We start from the raw sequence: 18,403 nt of genomic DNA, 5'->3' as shown, positions 1-18,403 counted from the left end.
TCTTGCTTAAAGGTTATGCTTTCTACCAGTAGTTGTGTAATATAAGATATGTAAGTGCAAAAAAGGACAGTGCCATCCACCCTCAAGCCATACCATTATGAAGATAACAGAGGCAGAGAAGTCTAGACAGGGCTCTGACTTTATCTAGCCTCTGAAATCTATCAGCGGTGTTGTCATTAGCTCAGTAGCAAAGGACAAATAAAAGCAAACATCAGCACCAAAAACAGACATCTGGTTTGAGATCAGGTTGTCTCATGGCAAATACACCACAGCACAATATTTATATATATATTATTATTATATATAGGATTTCAAAACAGGAAAAGACATCCTCTCCATTAATTATTCCACCCCCAACACCCTCTTGATATGTTGAAACTGGAGGATGCTGAGTCATGCAACCCTATAATACTTGAATTGCTCTGGAATTGTTTACCGACAGATGCTGGAATGGAGATATCTGTCAAGTGGTGCAGGTGTCTGATGGGTTGTACATAATATTTATAATTATATAACATGTTTATCATTGTTTATATAGCACCTTTCAAAACGGAGTTACAAAGTGCTTTACAGAACATCAGTGTGATTCAAAATATATTCAACAGTCTTGTTTTTTGGTTTCTTGCAGGGTTCGAGAGAGGGAAGGAGGACCTTTTGTCTTTGCCTTTGAAAGAGGACTCAATTTCCATATCTAAAAGCAAGGTGCACACATAATATGATCAAAATTGTTCAATGAATACCTCTATGTACGTGATGTACTTAATGATGTGGAGGTTTTTTCCTTTCCTCATGTTTGGGAATTTATTTAAGACCACATTTAACCCTGCTAGAACCACAAGTCATCCCTGTCTGTTGATTGGCTTGTATATATAACAGGCATACACACACCTGCAATGCACATTCAGTGAACTGTGCATGAAAGCCATTGGCCTTACGAGTAAAGCAATGCAAACGAACCTTCCAGATTATTATTATATATGCCATGTATGCTGTAGTCAAATATAGAATATAGTCAAGAATATAGTTAATATTAAGACAAAAAAGAAACAAGAAAAGTCGTAATTTTACGATAATAACCATCATTTTGAAGAGAAAAAACATGATTTTAGTTGCATTTTTTCGAAAATTAGGTTGAGGAAAACATTATGCTATGGGAATAAAGCGATATTTTACGAAAATTACATTTACGGCGATTATTTGAGAAGAAATATTAGAAGAAGAAATATAATGAAATATTTTGAAAATTTCTTAGGAAAAAAATGCAAAATGGGCAATAAGTAGGCAATAAGTAGGCATCCTTTGCCCATTTTTCAGGATATGGCCCTCTTTGGAAAAACTTTGGACATCCTTCATCTCCACAGTCAAATAACAACTGGGGTGTCAAATCAGCTCCAGGTCAAAAAACATTGGCTATAACAACTGTGGCCGTAGGCAACCTTCTGATGGTCATAGTTTATTACAGTCATGTGTAACAGACTTTCAGATTTTGTAGAGTTTGTTCACTTTTTGCGATGAATATGTGTCATAGTAAAGTTAATCGGGTGTGTCCATAACGACCTCATAAATCTATTAAAAATAAATGTTGACAAAGACGTTGTGCCCTAATAAATTGAGGGATTAAAAGATATACTTTCGGGTATGTAGTAGATAAACAGGTGTGTGTACTGTTGTTTACAATGAACTCATGATATTAAGGCAGACTGAGGCTCCTTATTGTTGTTACAACATTAGTTCTGTTTTTTAAGTGTTGTACAATATTCTTGTCAATAAATATTCATTTATTTCACTCTTCTACTTTCTCATGCACTCCTAATCATTATTAACTTTACAAAAAATGACATTGCTGATGTTTGATGGTGTTACTGCAGTAAAATCAGTCCTGATGATGTGTCATTGGTGCATTTGCAGTCTGAAACAAAGCTGTACAATGGCTCTGACAAGGATGTTTCAGCGTCTGGTGGCAAGCTCACAAAGAAGGAGTCCCTCAAGGTAACAACAGTCCTAAATCGGTGTATACATGGTTAATCTGTAATAACCAGTAATGAAGGAAAATACAGTGCATCCGGAAAGTATTCACAGCGCTTCACTTTTTCTACATTTTGTCATGTTACAGCCTCATTCCAAACTGAATTAAATTAATCTCTTACCTCAAAATTCTACACAAAATACTCCATTATGACAATGTGAAAAAAGGTTTTTTTGGCATGTTTTGAATTGATTAAAAATAGAAAACAAAAAAATCACATTTACATAAGTATTCACAGCCTTTGCTTAATACTTTGTTGATCCACCTTTGGCAGCAATTACAGCCTCAAGTCTTTTTGAATATGATCCCACAAGTTTAGCACACCTATCTTTAGGCAGTTTTGCCCATTCTTCTTTGCAATAAGTCTCAAGCTCCATCAGGTTGGGTGGGAGACGTCTGTGCACAGCCATTTTCAGATCTCTCCAGAGATGTTCGATCGGATTCAAGTCTGGACTCTGGCTGGGCCACTCCAGGACATTCACGGAGTGGTTCTGAAGCCAATCTTTTGAGATCTTGGCTGTGTGCTAATGTCTACTGTGTATATGGTCAAGGTACATGACCAGTCTACTGAGGTCAAGAGCGCTCTGGAGCAGGTTTTCATCCAGGATATCTCTATATATTGCTGCATTCATTTTTCCTTCTATCCTGACTAGTCTGCCAATTCCTGCTGCTGAAAAACATCCCCACAGCATGATGCTGCCACCACCATGCTTCACTGTAGGGATGGTATTGGCTTGGTGATGAGCAGTGCCTGGTTTCCTCCAAACATGGCGCCTGGCATTCACACCAAAGAGTTCAATCTTTGTCTCATCAGACCAGAGAATTTTGTTTCTCATGGTCTGAGAGTCATTCAGTGCTTTTTGGCAAATTCCAGACGGGCTGCCATGTTCCTTTTACTAAGGAGTGGCTTTTGTCTGGCCACTCTACCATACAGGCCTGATTGGTGGATTGCTGCAGAGATGGTTGTCCTTCTGGAAGGCTCTCCTCTCTCCACAGAGGAACGCTGGAGCTCCGACAGAGTGACCATCGGGGCCTTGGTCACCTCCCTGACTAAGGCCCTTCTTCCCCGATCACTCAGTTTAGAAGGCCGGCCAGCTCTAGGAAGAGTCCTGGTGGTTCCAAACGTCTTCCATTTACGAATAATGGAGGCCACTGTGCTCATTGGGACCTTCAAAGCAGCAGAAATTTTTCTGTATCCTTCCCCAGATTTGTGCCTCAAGACAATCCTGTCTCGCAGGTCTACAGACAGTTCTTTTGACTTCATGCTTGGTGTTTGTGCTCTGACATGCACAGTCAACTGTGGGACCTTATATAGACAGTTATTATATTTCCAAATCATGTCCAATCAACTGAATTTACTGCAGGTGGACTCCAATTAAGCTGTAGAAAGATCTCAAGGATGATCAGTGGAAAAAAGATGCACCTGAGCTCAATTTTGAGCTTCATGGCAAAGGCTGTGAATACTTATGTAAATGTGATTTTTTTGTTTTCTATTTTTAATAAATTCAAAACATGTCAAAAAAACCTTTTTTCACATTGTCATAATGGAGTATTTTGTGTAGAATTTTGAGGTAAGAGATTAATTTAATTCAGTTTGGAATGAGGCTGTAACATGACAAAATGTAGAAAAAGTGAAGCGCTGTGAATACTTTCCGGATGCACTCTATGTTTACATTGTAAGAGCAATGTATGTGAATTGATCACATATGTGTAGTTCACGTAGAGAACGGGCAGGATACGATGCAAAGTCTGATTGTACTCGACCGTCTGTAGGTCCAAAAGAAGAACTACAGGGAGGAAAAGAAGAGGGCTACGAAAGAGCTGCTCAGCACAATCACAGATCCTTCTGTTATCGTCATGGCTGACTGGCTGAAGGTGAACAACAATTTACATTTTGATATGTTATTATGTTAAATCTATACCTGTAAATATAAACTGGTTTGAATCCCAAATGATCCTTGTTCTGTCACATTCCACATGACAAGTATTGTAGTTGCAGTACAACCTGTCATATTTGCCTGCAGATCCGTGGAACCTTAAAAAGCTGGACTAAGCTGTGGTGCGTGCTGAAACCGGGCGTTCTGCTCATTTATAAAACCCACAAGAACGGCCAGTGGGTGGGGACGGTGCTACTCAATGCCTGTGAGCTCATCGAAAGACCCTCCAAGAAGGATGGCTTCTGCTTCAAGCTCTTCCATCCTCTCGAGCAGTCCATCTGGGCCGTCAAGGTCAGAATGTGTTGCCACATATGGTCTATGGAACTTATATGAATTCTTTTATTCATATAAGTGTCAGAAAACATCCCATCCCCCTCATTATAGACCATAGCTACACAGTAGATTAGGCCTCGCATTACACAGTCATTGGTGCACAGAAAGTACAAAATTAGTGTATATTCCTGAGTCTATTTCTTATTTTTGTGACCCGTATCATTAAAAAATGAGCTTTAAAATATACAATCAAAGAATTGCGCTCATCAAAATGAATTACAACCCTTTTGGTTAATGAACATAGATTCCTGGTGGTGTATTGGTACGCTCCTGCCCTTCATGGCAAAAGGCATGGGCTCTATTCCCGGCCATGGTTGTGTCAGGAAGGGCATCCGGTGTAAAAACTAGGCCAAAACCATTCATTCGATTGTTTTGTTGACCCCTGTGACCCCTGACAAGGACAAGCCGAAAGTGGTAAACAGAAAGTGCCAAATCGTCATTATTATGTTATATTGTTGTTATTGTTGTTAGGTTCTAGCTCAGACATATTATTTACTGCAGTGTTATATAAATGTCAAAATTTCTCGAAAAAAAAAGGTAAAATGAAAGACTGAACCTTTTATCTATAATCCAGAAGTACCCCTTCAATGATGTAACACATGACAAAGGATGGTCACATAAAGCCATGCAAGATTATTTAGTCCAAATGTGACCTTCTGTGAGTGAAACAAAGACAAAATGGTATTTTCACTTCAACCCAAATCCTCTGAGTGAATTAAATATGGAAACAGATGTGAATGTCAAGTGCAATATGAAGGGATTGTCTCATCCACTCCAGTGGCGATTTGTTATTCATCGTTTAAAGTGTCTTCCTATTTGTCTGCACTATGGCAATCATAATTGTTGATGTTTATGGGTGGTACTTTCATTTTGTTTTTCTGTCTGTACATTATGAATAATTCAACACCATTCCTTTTGTCTGCAGGGTCCAAAAGGGGAAGCGGTGGGCTCCATCACTCAGCCGTTACCCAGCAGCCACCTCATCTTCCGTGCCGCGTCAGAGTCCGACGGTAAAAGACAAGCTGTTGTTCATACTTGCGGCCTTAGTTGGATTGACTGGTCTACATCTGGCAGCTTGGATTGAGTGATTGTATTGACACATACTCTGCATCATTAGGAGAATAAAGTCATGATATTATGAGAAAAGGTGCCATTTTACTTTGCAGAAAAGTTCTTATTTAAGGAGAATATAAAGTAATATTCTGATTAAAAACATGTAATTTTTAAGAAGCTTAAATTGAAATATTCAAGACCTGACAAAAATACAGTAGTCAATGCAGTTAATGAACAAACCTGACTAATCCTAACCCGAACTACTACTCATTAGTTCCTCATTAGTTCTTTATTAGTGCCTCAGTCAGCACTCTAAATTCATGTACTTTAGTTCCTCAGTAACTACTCATTAGATACTCATGTCTTTATTAGTTCCTCAGTAACTATTCAAAATATATCTGCTTTAGTTCCTCAGTAACTACTCATTAGTTCATTATTTCCTCAGTAATCACGTTACATTTGTTTTAGTTTCTCAGTAACTATTCCTTAGTTCCTCATCCGTTCTTTATTAGTTCCTCTGTAACTACTCTTAAATTTCAGTGCCTTAATCATTAGTTTTTAATTAGTTTTTCATTAGTTCCACAGCAACTACTCATTAGTTAATTAGTTCTTTGGTTGCTACTTAAATGTATGTGTTTTAGTTCCTCAGTAACAATTCATTAGTTATTAGTTATTCGATAACTACTCTAAATGTATGTGCCTTAGTAATTAGTTCTTCATTCGTTCATTAGTTCCACAGTAACTACTCTTAAATGTATGCGCTTCGGTCATTAATTTCTCAGTAACTACTCTAAAATTATGTGCTTTGGTTTCTCAGTAACTAGTTACTCATGAGTTCTTCATTAGTGCCTCAGTAACTACTCTAAACGCATGTGCCCTAGTCTTTAGTTCCTCAGTAACTATTCTCAATTCATGTGCACCCATTAACTTAAAAAAAAAAGCTATGGATTGAATATACCCCCTCAACTCCCACCTGCCCCCCCAAATTTAGCTTGACAAGCTTGCTTGTCCTTTGAGAATCTGTCCTTGGTGCTAGAACACACACAGATGTTTTTTGCATCTGTCCATGGTCCTGACTCATATACATTTTCCGTACCTGCACTGCGTGTCTTTGGTCCCTGTCCTTGGTGCTGAAACACCGGAACGCACACCTCACACCGGTCTGTGTTTCTGCAGCAGGAGTGCCAAAGCTTTGTGTGAATTATTTTTGTCTTAATGATAATGACAAATATTGTCAACACAAAAACTAATACACATACAGTCCAAACATATCGCAAAATGCTTTTTTCAGAATAGAGAATTTGTCTTTAGTAGTAAGAAACATTTAGCCTTGAACATAGATTGTTCATGAACCGGATTTAGTAAAGTTTCAAAATGATTCGCTTGAAATTCATTAGCTTCAAAATGAAAAGCTTTTTTGAGCACTTGAGTAAGTTTGGTTATGTGTCCCCCAGGTCGCTGCTGGATGGACGCCCTTGAGCTGGCGCTGAAGTGTTCCGGCCTTTTAAAAAGAACTATGATCCGGGAGGGAAAGGAAGACACAAGCACATTGACATCTGGAGGAGACCATTCCCTTAACTTTTACAGCCTCCTGCGTGCCCACAACATGCAGTCAGTAGAACACACACACACACACACACACAACACACATCTCTCTCTTCCTGGCTGACCTTTCTCATATTTGCTATTTTTCACCCGGAAAAGGTTCAACGACAGTGACCATTTGAAAGACCCGGATCTATACTCCGACAAGTCCGACAGAGAGGGCGAGCAGGACCACGAGGAGTCTGACCCGGAAGGCTTGGAGAAGAGTGAGGAGAGTGACAGTGACACATCGGAACGGCAAGATGATTCGTATATTGACTTGGACCCCAATGAACATCTGCGGGAAACTTCTTACCTGGAGCAGTCACATGAGGAACTGGGAGAGGTAGGGGAAGATTAATAGAAACAAAAGAAGGAACAGAAAGGAAGGAACAGACTAATTAAACACCCCCAGAAACTCAAGCTAATTCAAGCATTTCTGTACACCAATGAAATATTCAAATATATAGATTATTTTAGGCGTGCATAGTTATTATGTCTGATTTCTTCCGCAGGCCGGTGAGGCAGCCCAGACTGAGACAGTGTCCGAGGAGAACAAGTCCTTGATATGGACTCTACTGAAGCAGGTGCGGCCCGGTATGGATCTGTCCAAGGTGGTGCTGCCCACGTTCATCCTGGAGCCAAGGTCCTTCCTGGACAAACTCTCCGACTACTACTACCATGCAGACTTCCTGTCTGAGTAAGAGCTTCCCTCGTATTCCCTGTTCCACTATAAGTCATTTCTCACAGCCAATCAATGAATAATGGAATGGTCGTATTTAAACGTGATAGATAATTTTTCTTTTTCTTTTTTTTTAAATCAGGGCTGCAGTGGAGGAGAACGCCTATAACCGGATGAAAAAGGTGGTGAAGTGGTACATCTCTGGGTTTTACAAAAAGCCAAAGGTCAGAATTTGAAACATATTTCACCACACTATTAGTCTGGTGTCACTAATGTGCTTGGAAAACTGACAGGGCTTGAAGAAGCCTTACAATCCTATTATTGGAGAGACGTACCGCTGCATGTGGCTCCACCAGAAGACTACCAGTAAGACCTTCTACATTGCCGAACAGGTAACAGCACCGCCTCAAAACTTGTGCAGTTTTGAGCCACAACCACAAAAGTCCCAACAATTATGCAGTGGGCAATTTGATTTTTTACTTGCATGACAGTTTAAAATGAATACATTTAAGGGTTACAACTTAGAAATCAGTCATTGTGGTTCCACTGCAAAAGTAGTAGTTATATCTGATATTGTGTCTTTGCATCAACATGTTTAGGTATCCCATCATCCACCTGTGTCAGCCTTCTACGTCAGCAACAGGAAGGATGGCTTCTGCCTCAGTGGTAGCATCCTTGCCAAGTCCAAGTTCTACGGTACACCTAATATGCTAATATTTCATTGACAGTGACCTGTCTACTGTGTTCTCATGCATGTCTTTGGTATTACCTTTTAGGTAACTCCCTGTCAGCCATATTAGACGGCGAGGCTCGACTCACGTTTCTGAACCGAGGAGAAGACTATGTGATGAACATGCCCTATGCTCACTGTAAAGGTCAGCATGAGTCTCCTCCTGTTATCCGCTTCCCTGTGGCTGCATTTCATATTTAATGTCATTGATGACTCATTTAAATGGAATTACAATGGAAGTATTTGTGTCAAATTTGTGGGGCCTTTTTGCTAATGTTTTCCACTTGTACTTTTGTTTTGTTTTTTTCAAGTTTTCTTGTTTAATTTTACGCCACAGATGACTAAAAATCAAGCTCCTGGCCACACTTTGGATATATATGCTCATATTAATGCATCATAGTCACAGGGAACGTCTAATTAGCAAGCAGCAGGAAATTATGTAATTTTTATCAAATCCACAAGATGTGAAGCTTCATACATACAACTTTACATGCACTTTAAAGTATTGCTTCTCAGCGTGGTTCACGATTTTGATCCTTGTCACTACAACGACATTGGTTCTGTTTCTGTGTGTTGTGCCATATACTTGTTAATGAATGAAAATACAGTCGAATAAAGCTGCTGTTCTTTCTACTTTCTCATGATGATGGTTAACAATGAAGCTGTTATATTTAATATTGAGGTTAAATAGGAATGTTGATGTTATATTGAGCATTCATGGTATGTTTATTTTCATATTTTCCGACAGGCATCTTATACGGCACCATGACATTGGAGCTGGGGGGTCAGATAACTATTGGGTGTGAGAAGACAGGTTACAGTGCTCAACTGGAATTCAAACTCAAGGTATGACAGCAGATTTGATGTATTTGACCTTTTTTAAAAAAAAAAATCTATTTTTTATGCGAGTTTGGTGAACATTTTTCACTCCCACAATCACCCTCTCCGCCTTTTTGCTTCTTCCCCTCCCTGTGTAAAACCCCACCTTCCATGTGTCACATCTCGTAATAGAGACAGGTACTTTACATTAAAAGCCACTGCAGATGCATTAAACCTCTAAGAGATCTAGTGCACAGTAAAGTCAGCTTTTTAAAATCTTCCTTCATACCCCATTTGGCATATATGTCTCCTTTCCCTGCCTTTTTTCTACCCCTATCCTCTCTTTCTCCTTTCTAGCCATTTTTGGGAAGCAGTGACTGTGTCAATCAGGTGTCCGGAAAGATCAAGCTGGGAAAGGAAGTCTTAGCAACACTCGAGGGACACTGGGTAAGAATAACCTAGAAAAGCTCATAAAAATGACTGCTGAAAAGCCTATGCTGTTCACTCGTGCGTTACATCATGTCATGGCAATACCCAGACACCACGCAAGCATGTTTGTACATTAAATAATAAGTGCAAAAATGTAACAGAATTGATGAATTGTAGTTGATGTTTCATCTCATCCTAAAGTACCCAATGAAGTCTCCAACAAGTGCTTTTATTTCAGCAGTTAAGAGGAAGGGGTGTTAATTAGGAGCAGGCAAAAATTGAAGAGGAATTTTAGCATTGATTAAACATAACTAGGAAAGAACTCGGCAAGCTCAGACCCCTGCCAAGCATAGTGGAAAAAAAAATAATAGTCCTACATTTTATGGATCATTATTTGATATTTTCTGTTCTTATGGTCAAGTGCCCTGACCATTTTTTTAGTGGAGTTATATATGCACAAATGCCAAAAACACTCCTATCTCGCAATGTTAAAATATAATCCTGGATCCAGATGGTGGTCCGGATCACCCCCCGAAATTGAATCAGTTCTTGTGTATGCAAATTCTGAGAATTCCTGAAAATTTCATCCAAATCCATTCAGAACTTTTCATGTAAAAGATAAATGTTTCAGATAAACATTGGCAAAAACAGAACTTGGCCGAGGTAATAGCTCCATTTTTTTTTTTACTTTAATGACTTGGAGTGCATGAGAAAGTGTAACGGTTTCACTACATGGTCCAACAGAACCAATGATGTAATACTGCTGATAAGTTCATTGGAAACAACCGTACTGCAAGGTAACAAGCTAAAGTGCATGTAGAGGTCTGCTGACCACTCATGATACTTCAAATGCAAATGCCCACGGCATGTACCAGCCACTTTGAGACTCGATAATAATGATGTACAATGGAAGCTGTATAAGCTGTATACATTCTGCCATTTTCAGGACAGTGAGATCTTCATCAACGACAAGAAGACAGGCACAGTGGACACCTTCTGGAACCCTACACCGGACCTCCGGCAAAGCCGTCTGACCCGCTGCACCGTCCCTCCAGAGGAGCAGGGGGAGTTTGAATCAGAGAGGTTGGCCTATTGACACCTATTAACGTCTTTCAGGTGGTAAAAGTCTCCACATAATGACTCCTCTGACCTTTTGTAGACTGTGGCAGCACGTGACCCGCGCCATCAACAACAAGGACCAGACGGAAGCCACCAACGAGAAGTTCATCCTGGAGGAAAATCAGAGGAAGTCTGCACGGGAAAGGAAAGCCAAATGCGAGGAGTGGATCCCCACTTTGTTTGAGCAGGACCCTGTCAGTGGAGAGTGGCATTACAAATACGCTGAGTAAGTTTCATTTGAGGAATATTTTCACCCAGGACATTTATCAAATGTATATAGTCTCAATGCATGTCATTGTCACGGTTGGCATAGGTGAGTAGAGGTTACCATAACAACAGGCTTATTAGAAGTATTAAAATATTGTGAGCGTTGGCCCTCTAGTGGTTATAATTTGTAATTTTCATGCACAAGTCGCCATCATGGTTGTGTTTTGTTATGGTATTGTATAACACCACCCATCTCCTCCCCACACATGCTCTTCTTCTGCAGCACAAGACCGTGGGATCCCCTCAACGACTTGATCCAGTTTGAAAAAGACGGTTGCATCCAGACCAAGGTCCGACACCGCACCCCTATGGTACGTTCTGGCAGTCTTATTAGTCTGAGTAACCAGGGGTCGCGGAGGGACAATTGCAAGTGCCAGGTAGGTTGTCCCCTTTCAGAAACAATTTTCAGCCATCCATGCAGCACTTGTTTTGTCTTCATTGCTTTGCTGCCACCGCTTGTCATCGCCTCTATTTTTTTTCTTTTCTTCAATCCACCAGCTTTTTTGGGCTTTTTTTTGTTCTTGCCTGCCTTCTTGTTTTGTCTGTCTGGGAGGAAAGGAGATCAAACTGCATCAGATGATCTGCTTTCTCTGGCTGGATGCAGCATGAGCATGTGCCTTATATAGTAGTAGCTTGCACTTCTGAATTTGCACATTAGTTCATTTGCTTTCAGTTGCACACCTTGTTACAATTACATTGACCACGTGATATTATAATATAATGGCACATTAGCTTCATGTAAATGCTAAATGAATGATGTCCCAGTATTCCTTGCACCAGTGCTTACCATCATGTTTGTGTATGTAAAAAAAAAAAGCATCAGTATATGTTGCATGGATTGACTGAGCAGTCTTAATGTGTTTTTTGCTGTTATGGTATGTGTAGGTAACGGTGCCAAAGAGGAAACACAAAAGTGACAAGCCTAAAAGCCCAGAAAGTGGCTGTTCTTCACCAGAACTTGACCGCCAGGACTCCTCTGGAAGTGAACGTGAGTGTGACAAACACGCACCCACTAAAAATAGAATCCCTTGTTGAGTTTCTTGTCATTTTTTCTCTTATTGGCTGAAAAATAAATCATCATAATGACATACATACCCACGAAGCATGTATGAAAACCTCAACGGTACACAGGCAGAAAACCATAAGCACAAGATTGGGTCTACAAAAACCAGACTTTTTTATCATTACTTTTAATTATTTTCTAATTTAATTGCTACTACGTTACAATTTTCTGTACTCTGTGTGTATGCTACCAGCCCCGTCTCCACCCACCGAGACCGAGACTGTATGACTGACAAAAAGGGCTCACTCTGTTCATGCTGTTGTTCTATGGATAAATAAAACTAGTGAAACCAACCTCTCTGCAAGGAGACAAGGAAAACAGACCCGCATGCACACAGCAGTATCTTGAGGCAGGCAAAATTATGGAGTTCGTTTTTATTTATTATTGTGTGATAAACTGATTGGGGCTGCGCGGCGGGTGAGCGGTTAGCGCGCAGGCCTCACAGCGAGCACAACCAAGTTTAATTCCACCCTCAGCCATCTCTGTGTGGAGTTTGCATGTTCTCCCCGTGTATGCGTGGGTTTTCTCCGGGTACTCTGGGTTCCCCCCACATTCCAAAAACATGCTAGGTTAATTGGCGACTCCAAATTGTCCATAGGTATGAATGTGAGTGTGAATGGTTGTTTGTCTATATGTGCCCTGTGATTAGCTGGCGACCAGTCCAAGGTGTACCCCACCTCTGGCCCGAAGACAGCTGGGATAGGCTCCAGCACCCCTCGCTACCCTCGTGAGAATAAGCGGTAGAAAATGAATGAATGAATAAAATTTTTCTGAATGAATATTATTCTCCCAGGCATTGTGCCAACGTGCGCATGTCATTTTTATGTACGCTTTCAGAGACAATAATTTAGCAAAAAACATGCAAAGTGCCAAAAGTATGTATGCCTTCCAAATATATGTATGGAAAACGACAAACTCTTTATTGCTTTTAGTCATGTGAATAACTTGGGAGATGCTCCTGTACTTGTGTGACACACTTTCAACAGATGTAAAATGTGTCGTTCCAGGACATAAAAGTAAACATAACAGTCGTCTGCGCAAGAAAGGTGCAGACCTGAGTGAACTACAAAGTGCCATTGAATCCATAAAGCAGACACAGGAGGACATTAACAGGTGAGATTGATGTGTCAGCCTACCCTTTGTCTTGCAGGGGGCAGCAGCCCAAGCAGGGAAGCCCAGAAAAAAAACTAAATGATCAAACTGGAGCTGATTGGTGAACAGTTGTAGCTCCAGGTTTTGTTTTAAGATGTGTAGTGAAGCCTTCTTTGCTTTTGTTGTTGTCAAGATTAAGATGTCCTCCCTGTCTTCTCAGGAGCATGAGCCTGCTCCGGAGTCGTACCGCGAGCCGAGTAGAGGGCGCCTCTTTCCTGCAGCAGCGCGATTATGTCATCATAGTGGCCCTCATCCTCCTGCAGGTTCTGATTAACTACGTCTTCAAGTAGCAGCCATAACACACGCACACACACACACAGATTGGTCATCACACATTCCAATGTGGGTTGCAGACTTTTTTTCTACCCATAAAGTGATGACGGCATCGTCAAATCAAGTTAAAGCCCCCCCCCCCAACAAAAAAAACTTGAACCTAAATATATTTATTGCTCAGCAATCCGTTCCAAAATGCTCCACAGATTTCAAAGCAGAGAGCACAGCCATTTTCAAGGGAAGTGGAAATGCTGTGTTTTTTCACATTTCACTCCGAACCACAGGGGACACGCAAGAGCCATGGGACTGTTCAGGCTAACACACTATATCTATAAATCTATATATATTTTAATTTGTATTTTTTCCTCAGAAACACATTGATACGAGAGAGGAGCCAAAAGTGGTCCAAGCTGTGTGAATTTAAGCGTTTTTATCACATGACAAGGGTTTGCAAAACAGCAAGAAAATATCCAAAATGCCATGTTTAAAAAAAAATGACATGTACAGGTAGAAGCACATTAGAACTTTGTACAGTATGTTGTCTTCTGCACAAGTGCACTGGAAACATCCAAACTGTGATTATTATACTTTTTATCATTATTATTAGTAGCTTGTAATCTACAGTGACCACTGCCCTGCATTGTTTGCCGACCAAGGCTGAAATTACGGTTTCAAGTGTTCTTAAGTTCAGTGAAGCTAAAATGCCTTCCTGGCGGTAAAACATTCCTTCCTAAATGTAAATTCTACAATTCTTATAACTGTAAAAAGCAATAGGAAGCTGTTGCTTGTCTTAATTTAGCTTAGCTTACAATGAAGGTCAGCGAATAGAAAGCTATTATTCATCTAAAAACTGCCTTTTTGGAGTTGATAGCAATTTAAAGTACATAGTTAAACATTCCTTAATTATGTACATTTGCGCATACTGTAATACCCTTTATTCGCTGCTGTCGGAAATTAGCTTATCTTAGCTTAGCTTATATTAGCTTAGCCTAGCTTCGCTTAACCTAGCCTAGCTAAACCCCTCTTGGTTTAAAATCAAAGCCAGGGAAGATGGAGACCAGCTAGCCATTAAAATAATTCACTACTGGAGTTTTGTGGTGAAATGCAGATATTGTTTGACAAATTTATGATACAATGATGCCAATTTTGACATTGGAACATTAATATGAGTGGTCGTCAGCTTTAGCTTACCTTAATTAACCACAAGAAGTCACTCACACTTTTCACCCTGATGGAAAAAAGCTTCTAAATAATAAAATACGAAATAAAATCAGGCACAGTTTTACTTGTTTCCACTTTAAATTTGCAAATGAATCTTTTAAAACTGTACCACCCTGAAGAATACATGTCAAATACATTTTAACCATTTAGGTTTACCAATCATTTTTCAATTAGAAAAAAACTACACAGAAGTATGAAATATTTATTATTATTATTCTTTTTTTACATATTTAAAATATTTTAACACTTCAAAGGCCAGTATGATTGTATACTGTTTTTTTTTTAACAGAAAACAAGCTAAAGTAAAATCATACATCCTGGCATAGTTGTTTTCGCCTGTTTTAAATTGTAACCCCATATTTAAATAGGTAAAGAATACTGGGGCTATGGATCTAGTCTCACAAATGGATTCACTCAACATTTTCCAGCATGAAGATGCTTTGACATGCTGTTGTGTAACTGCAGGTTTTGTAAGTTCAATACAGTGCACACTGTATGTAATTGTTTCTTAAAACGGGCTTAATAATCGTTTGAGAGGGTTTAAGAGTATCAAAATGGGCATTTTTTTGTGCTTTTATGGTTTCGTTCATGTTTTTGCTGCATGCTTTGAATGGGCAAAAACGTTCGGCATCTGTTGGCTGAATACAAAAATGTATTTTTAAAAAAGCAAACTGATCTTACGAGCCTAAAATAATTGTTTTGGTTGTCCATGTTAGGATCAATGTGGTATCAAAAAATAGCTTCTTTTAAAAGCTTTTCAGTGGGACATTTTTTGCCGTTTTAGGCTAATTTAAGGACCACTTGAATTCATCAACACAAGAAAATATACATGTTAATATATAAAATTACTTGTTTTTCTAAACGTTACTCTTTATTATTGCGAATATTCAAAACAAGACATGATAAATTCACCATTTCTATTATGTCAGTGTAAATTTCATATCGGAAAGATTTCGATATAAAGTGTGGGCAAATTTTGCAAAATCACCGCTTCCAGTGCTTTTGTGCCGCAGTGCAACCTAGAATAGACATTTGAATCGTAGCAAAATTCGAGATCAAGCTTTTTACTGGTACCAACAATCACTTTAGTATACAAAGCTTCCGTAAGTAGCAGTGTGTAAATTGTTAGTTCCTGTGTCACGGTGTAAATAATAATAATAATAATAACAATAGCAGGACTTTTTACACCCCTTGTGTCCAAATTAGGTGGAGGGATATTATTAATGATGTGACTCGGCCAATGAAATGTATCCACTCTTTTTATCCAATGACATTATAACATAAGCCTTGTCGACGTTTACATATCCTGTTGCCTCCGCCGTCAGCAGACTGTTACGCCATGAAAAGCAAGACTGGTAGCAGCAGCATCATCGTCGTCATCCCCCAGGGTGTTAACCCCAGCCGGCCGGTGTGTGTATGTTTGTGTGTGTCGGATCTTGTGTGTTCTCATTGCCTCGTTCATGTCATGAAAAGGACATCCAGTTGTTAGAATGTGGGGAAATAAAAGTGCCTTTTACAGTTTAGAGGGGGATGAAGAAGGTAAAGTACTGTTTTGTTTTTGGGGTTTTTTTGGAGGGGGCGGGGTGGTTAGTGGTTTTTAGAGCGGACGTGCCATACCAAGCCTTAGAAACAAGCCTGACTCTGCGTGAGGCCTCCCCGCCCCCCTCCTTACGTGAAGGTGTCGCCATAGTAACGCACTCACAGGTGTCCGGATCATTGTCTCCCATCCATCACATTTTATTTATTCTTTTCTATGTTTTGTCTCACTTTTTACACTAAGTACCACCTCCAAAATATACCAGCGTTTTTGCTACCTCTGCTTACCATCACAGCTGAGCGTTGTGGCTCGCAGGTAATTTGGCTTGTGGCTCAATTTCAGCAAATCTTTGCTTAATAAATGTGTATTTGTACAATAATTTCATTTGTACAATAATTTCATATGTACTGTGTATGTCTGTAATTGTACTACATTCTGAGTACCACTAGATGGAGCCCGCGTGCCGCCAGTGGTACTTGTACCACAGTTTGGGGATCAATGTTACTTGGTTTTATTAATTTATTTGAAAGTGCGCCTCAGAAACTGCCCTCTAAATTGTGTAAAGTCAACCCTATCCATGTACACCCACATACACGCAACCCTGTGTACCCTAAAATGTACTAACTGTATCCTCAAGGCAACGTTGACATGTTGACGTTTATGGTCATGTGTGAAATACCCACATAATAAAAAAAACTAATAACAGCCAGTGTGTACTTTAATTTTAATATACACTTATACAGTTTGTTTTTTGTTACTGTTACTAGTCTAAGGATGGTCAGACAATTTGTGATCAAGGAAAGCCAGGAAAACGCTGGTGAGCAAAAAAAAAATCCCAACCTTTTAATCAACAATTATGTTTCCTATGAATATTAAAAAAAAACTATAGACATAATTTTAAGTGGTCTTTGAAACATTACTATTGAAACATACAATCCTAACTGGATTGTATGTTTAAACTCCCCAACTATTATTTTCAAGACCAATGAATGACCGATTTTGTAATTTATTATTTTGTAGTTTTTTGTTGTAATTTTCTTATTTGTGAGCATCTTAACAATATATCATTGCCAGTGGTGTGCAGTCAGTCAGTGGCCTATTTTACAGATTCATAGATTTGCTCCTCAGGGCCAGCGAGCCAGCTAGCAGTGACTTTCCTATCTTGGATTGGTTGATCAGAGCAAATCTACAATGACTGGCTGAGGAGGAGAACTTGACATCTCTAGTGAGTAGATGTATTTTATTTCAAACATTTTATTGTTTGTCACGTTATTAGATAAATATTGACTGTGAACTGCTTTGGATGATGAAGTAGTGTACTAGTTCCATCTGTGTAATTTAAAACCAGTAATGAAGGTCAGGGGTATCGATGGGAATGTATTCAAAAATAAGGAGACAATATTAGCAATGCAGTATAGGCAGCATGGCGATCTGTCAGACACAGACTGTGTTGGAGGTGCTTGAAGTTGTAACAGTAATGTTGCCATTGTTAAATATGGGCGAGGCTGGATAGAAATTGTCATGTTTTTTTAACCTGCCAAAAGAAATACCCCTACTGAAGCCCCCCTTTATTACTGTTTTTTTTATGGTTTTTATATGCTGGTTTAACATATGCAAACTCGTCCTGTTTGTTGTGTATTAGGTTTCAATAAAGTTTTGTTTTGAAAAAAGCCTTTCTATACGGTAGCTGTAATGCTAATTAGGCTTAAATAGCAAGTGCCCACTTTGCTAGCCGAACGTTTTTCTTTGCGTTTGTTTTTTTAGTGGGGGAAATTTTAAACTCCATGTTTAAAAAAAGACTTTCTTACAATATAATTTAGCAATATTTTTGTTTTGTTTGTTTTGTTATTTTTGTAAATGTATTTACATCACTTATTGCTGTCCTGTCGGTGCCAAAATGTGTTTGCATCATTACTCGACAAAAATATTTATCTAGTACTATACTGTGATCTGTGAGTATTTTTTTACTATTTCAAACAGTGTTATTAAAGTTTGATGTGTATTTCAAAATGGTTTAAACGTGTTCACTGGTGCTGGTTTCACAGTGGCCACTAGGTAGCAGCAAGCCAATCTACTGAGTATACATGGTGAGTCATGGAAAACTATGTTTTAAAGTACTTAATACAAATAGGATAAAAAGATGAATATAAAATGTTTCTCTTAGAAAAAAATGGAAAC

General features: G+C 39.2%; 1 protein-coding gene across 10 annotated transcripts in view; it reads left to right on the top strand.

Annotated features, from left to right (window-relative positions):
• osbpl8 (oxysterol binding protein-like 8) overlaps nt 1-16,930 on the top strand; it is a 50,025-nt gene extending 33,095 nt beyond the window's left edge. For 8 of the 10 annotated variants that reach the window (XM_058076967.2, XM_058076964.2, XM_058076959.2 and 5 more), the window contains 20 exons: nt 629-702; nt 1,909-1,989; nt 3,800-3,901; nt 4,051-4,254; nt 5,222-5,306; nt 6,804-6,960; nt 7,054-7,279; nt 7,449-7,633; nt 7,758-7,839; nt 7,909-8,007; nt 8,215-8,311; nt 8,392-8,490; nt 9,094-9,191; nt 9,522-9,611; nt 10,540-10,676; nt 10,753-10,938; nt 11,203-11,356; nt 11,865-11,967; nt 13,050-13,155; nt 13,355-16,930. In XM_058076967.2, coding sequence (XP_057932950.2) covers nt 629-702; nt 1,909-1,989; nt 3,800-3,901; nt 4,051-4,254; nt 5,222-5,306; nt 6,804-6,960; nt 7,054-7,279; nt 7,449-7,633; nt 7,758-7,839; nt 7,909-8,007; nt 8,215-8,311; nt 8,392-8,490; nt 9,094-9,191; nt 9,522-9,611; nt 10,540-10,676; nt 10,753-10,938; nt 11,203-11,356; nt 11,865-11,967; nt 13,050-13,155; nt 13,355-13,484 — 2,495 coding nt within the window. In that variant the 3' untranslated portion in view covers nt 13,485-16,930. The remainder of the gene's footprint in view (nt 1-628; nt 703-1,908; nt 1,990-3,799; nt 3,902-4,050; nt 4,255-5,221; nt 5,307-6,803; nt 6,961-7,053; nt 7,280-7,448; nt 7,634-7,757; nt 7,840-7,908; nt 8,008-8,214; nt 8,312-8,391; nt 8,491-9,093; nt 9,192-9,521; nt 9,612-10,539; nt 10,677-10,752; nt 10,939-11,202; nt 11,357-11,864; nt 11,968-13,049; nt 13,156-13,354) is intronic. The other 2 variants (XM_058076960.2, XM_058076968.2) reach the window with 1 other exon arrangement.
• Nucleotides 16,931-18,403: the final 1,473 nt, after the last annotated feature.

Source organism: Doryrhamphus excisus, linkage group LG2, assembly GCF_037039965.1.
Source record: "Doryrhamphus excisus strain RoL-2023G ecotype Guam linkage group LG2, RoL_Dexc_Guam_v1.1, whole genome shotgun sequence".
NCBI lineage: Eukaryota > Metazoa > Chordata > Actinopteri > Syngnathiformes > Syngnathidae > Doryrhamphus > Doryrhamphus excisus.
This window is presented reverse-complemented; position numbering and strand designations above follow the sequence as displayed.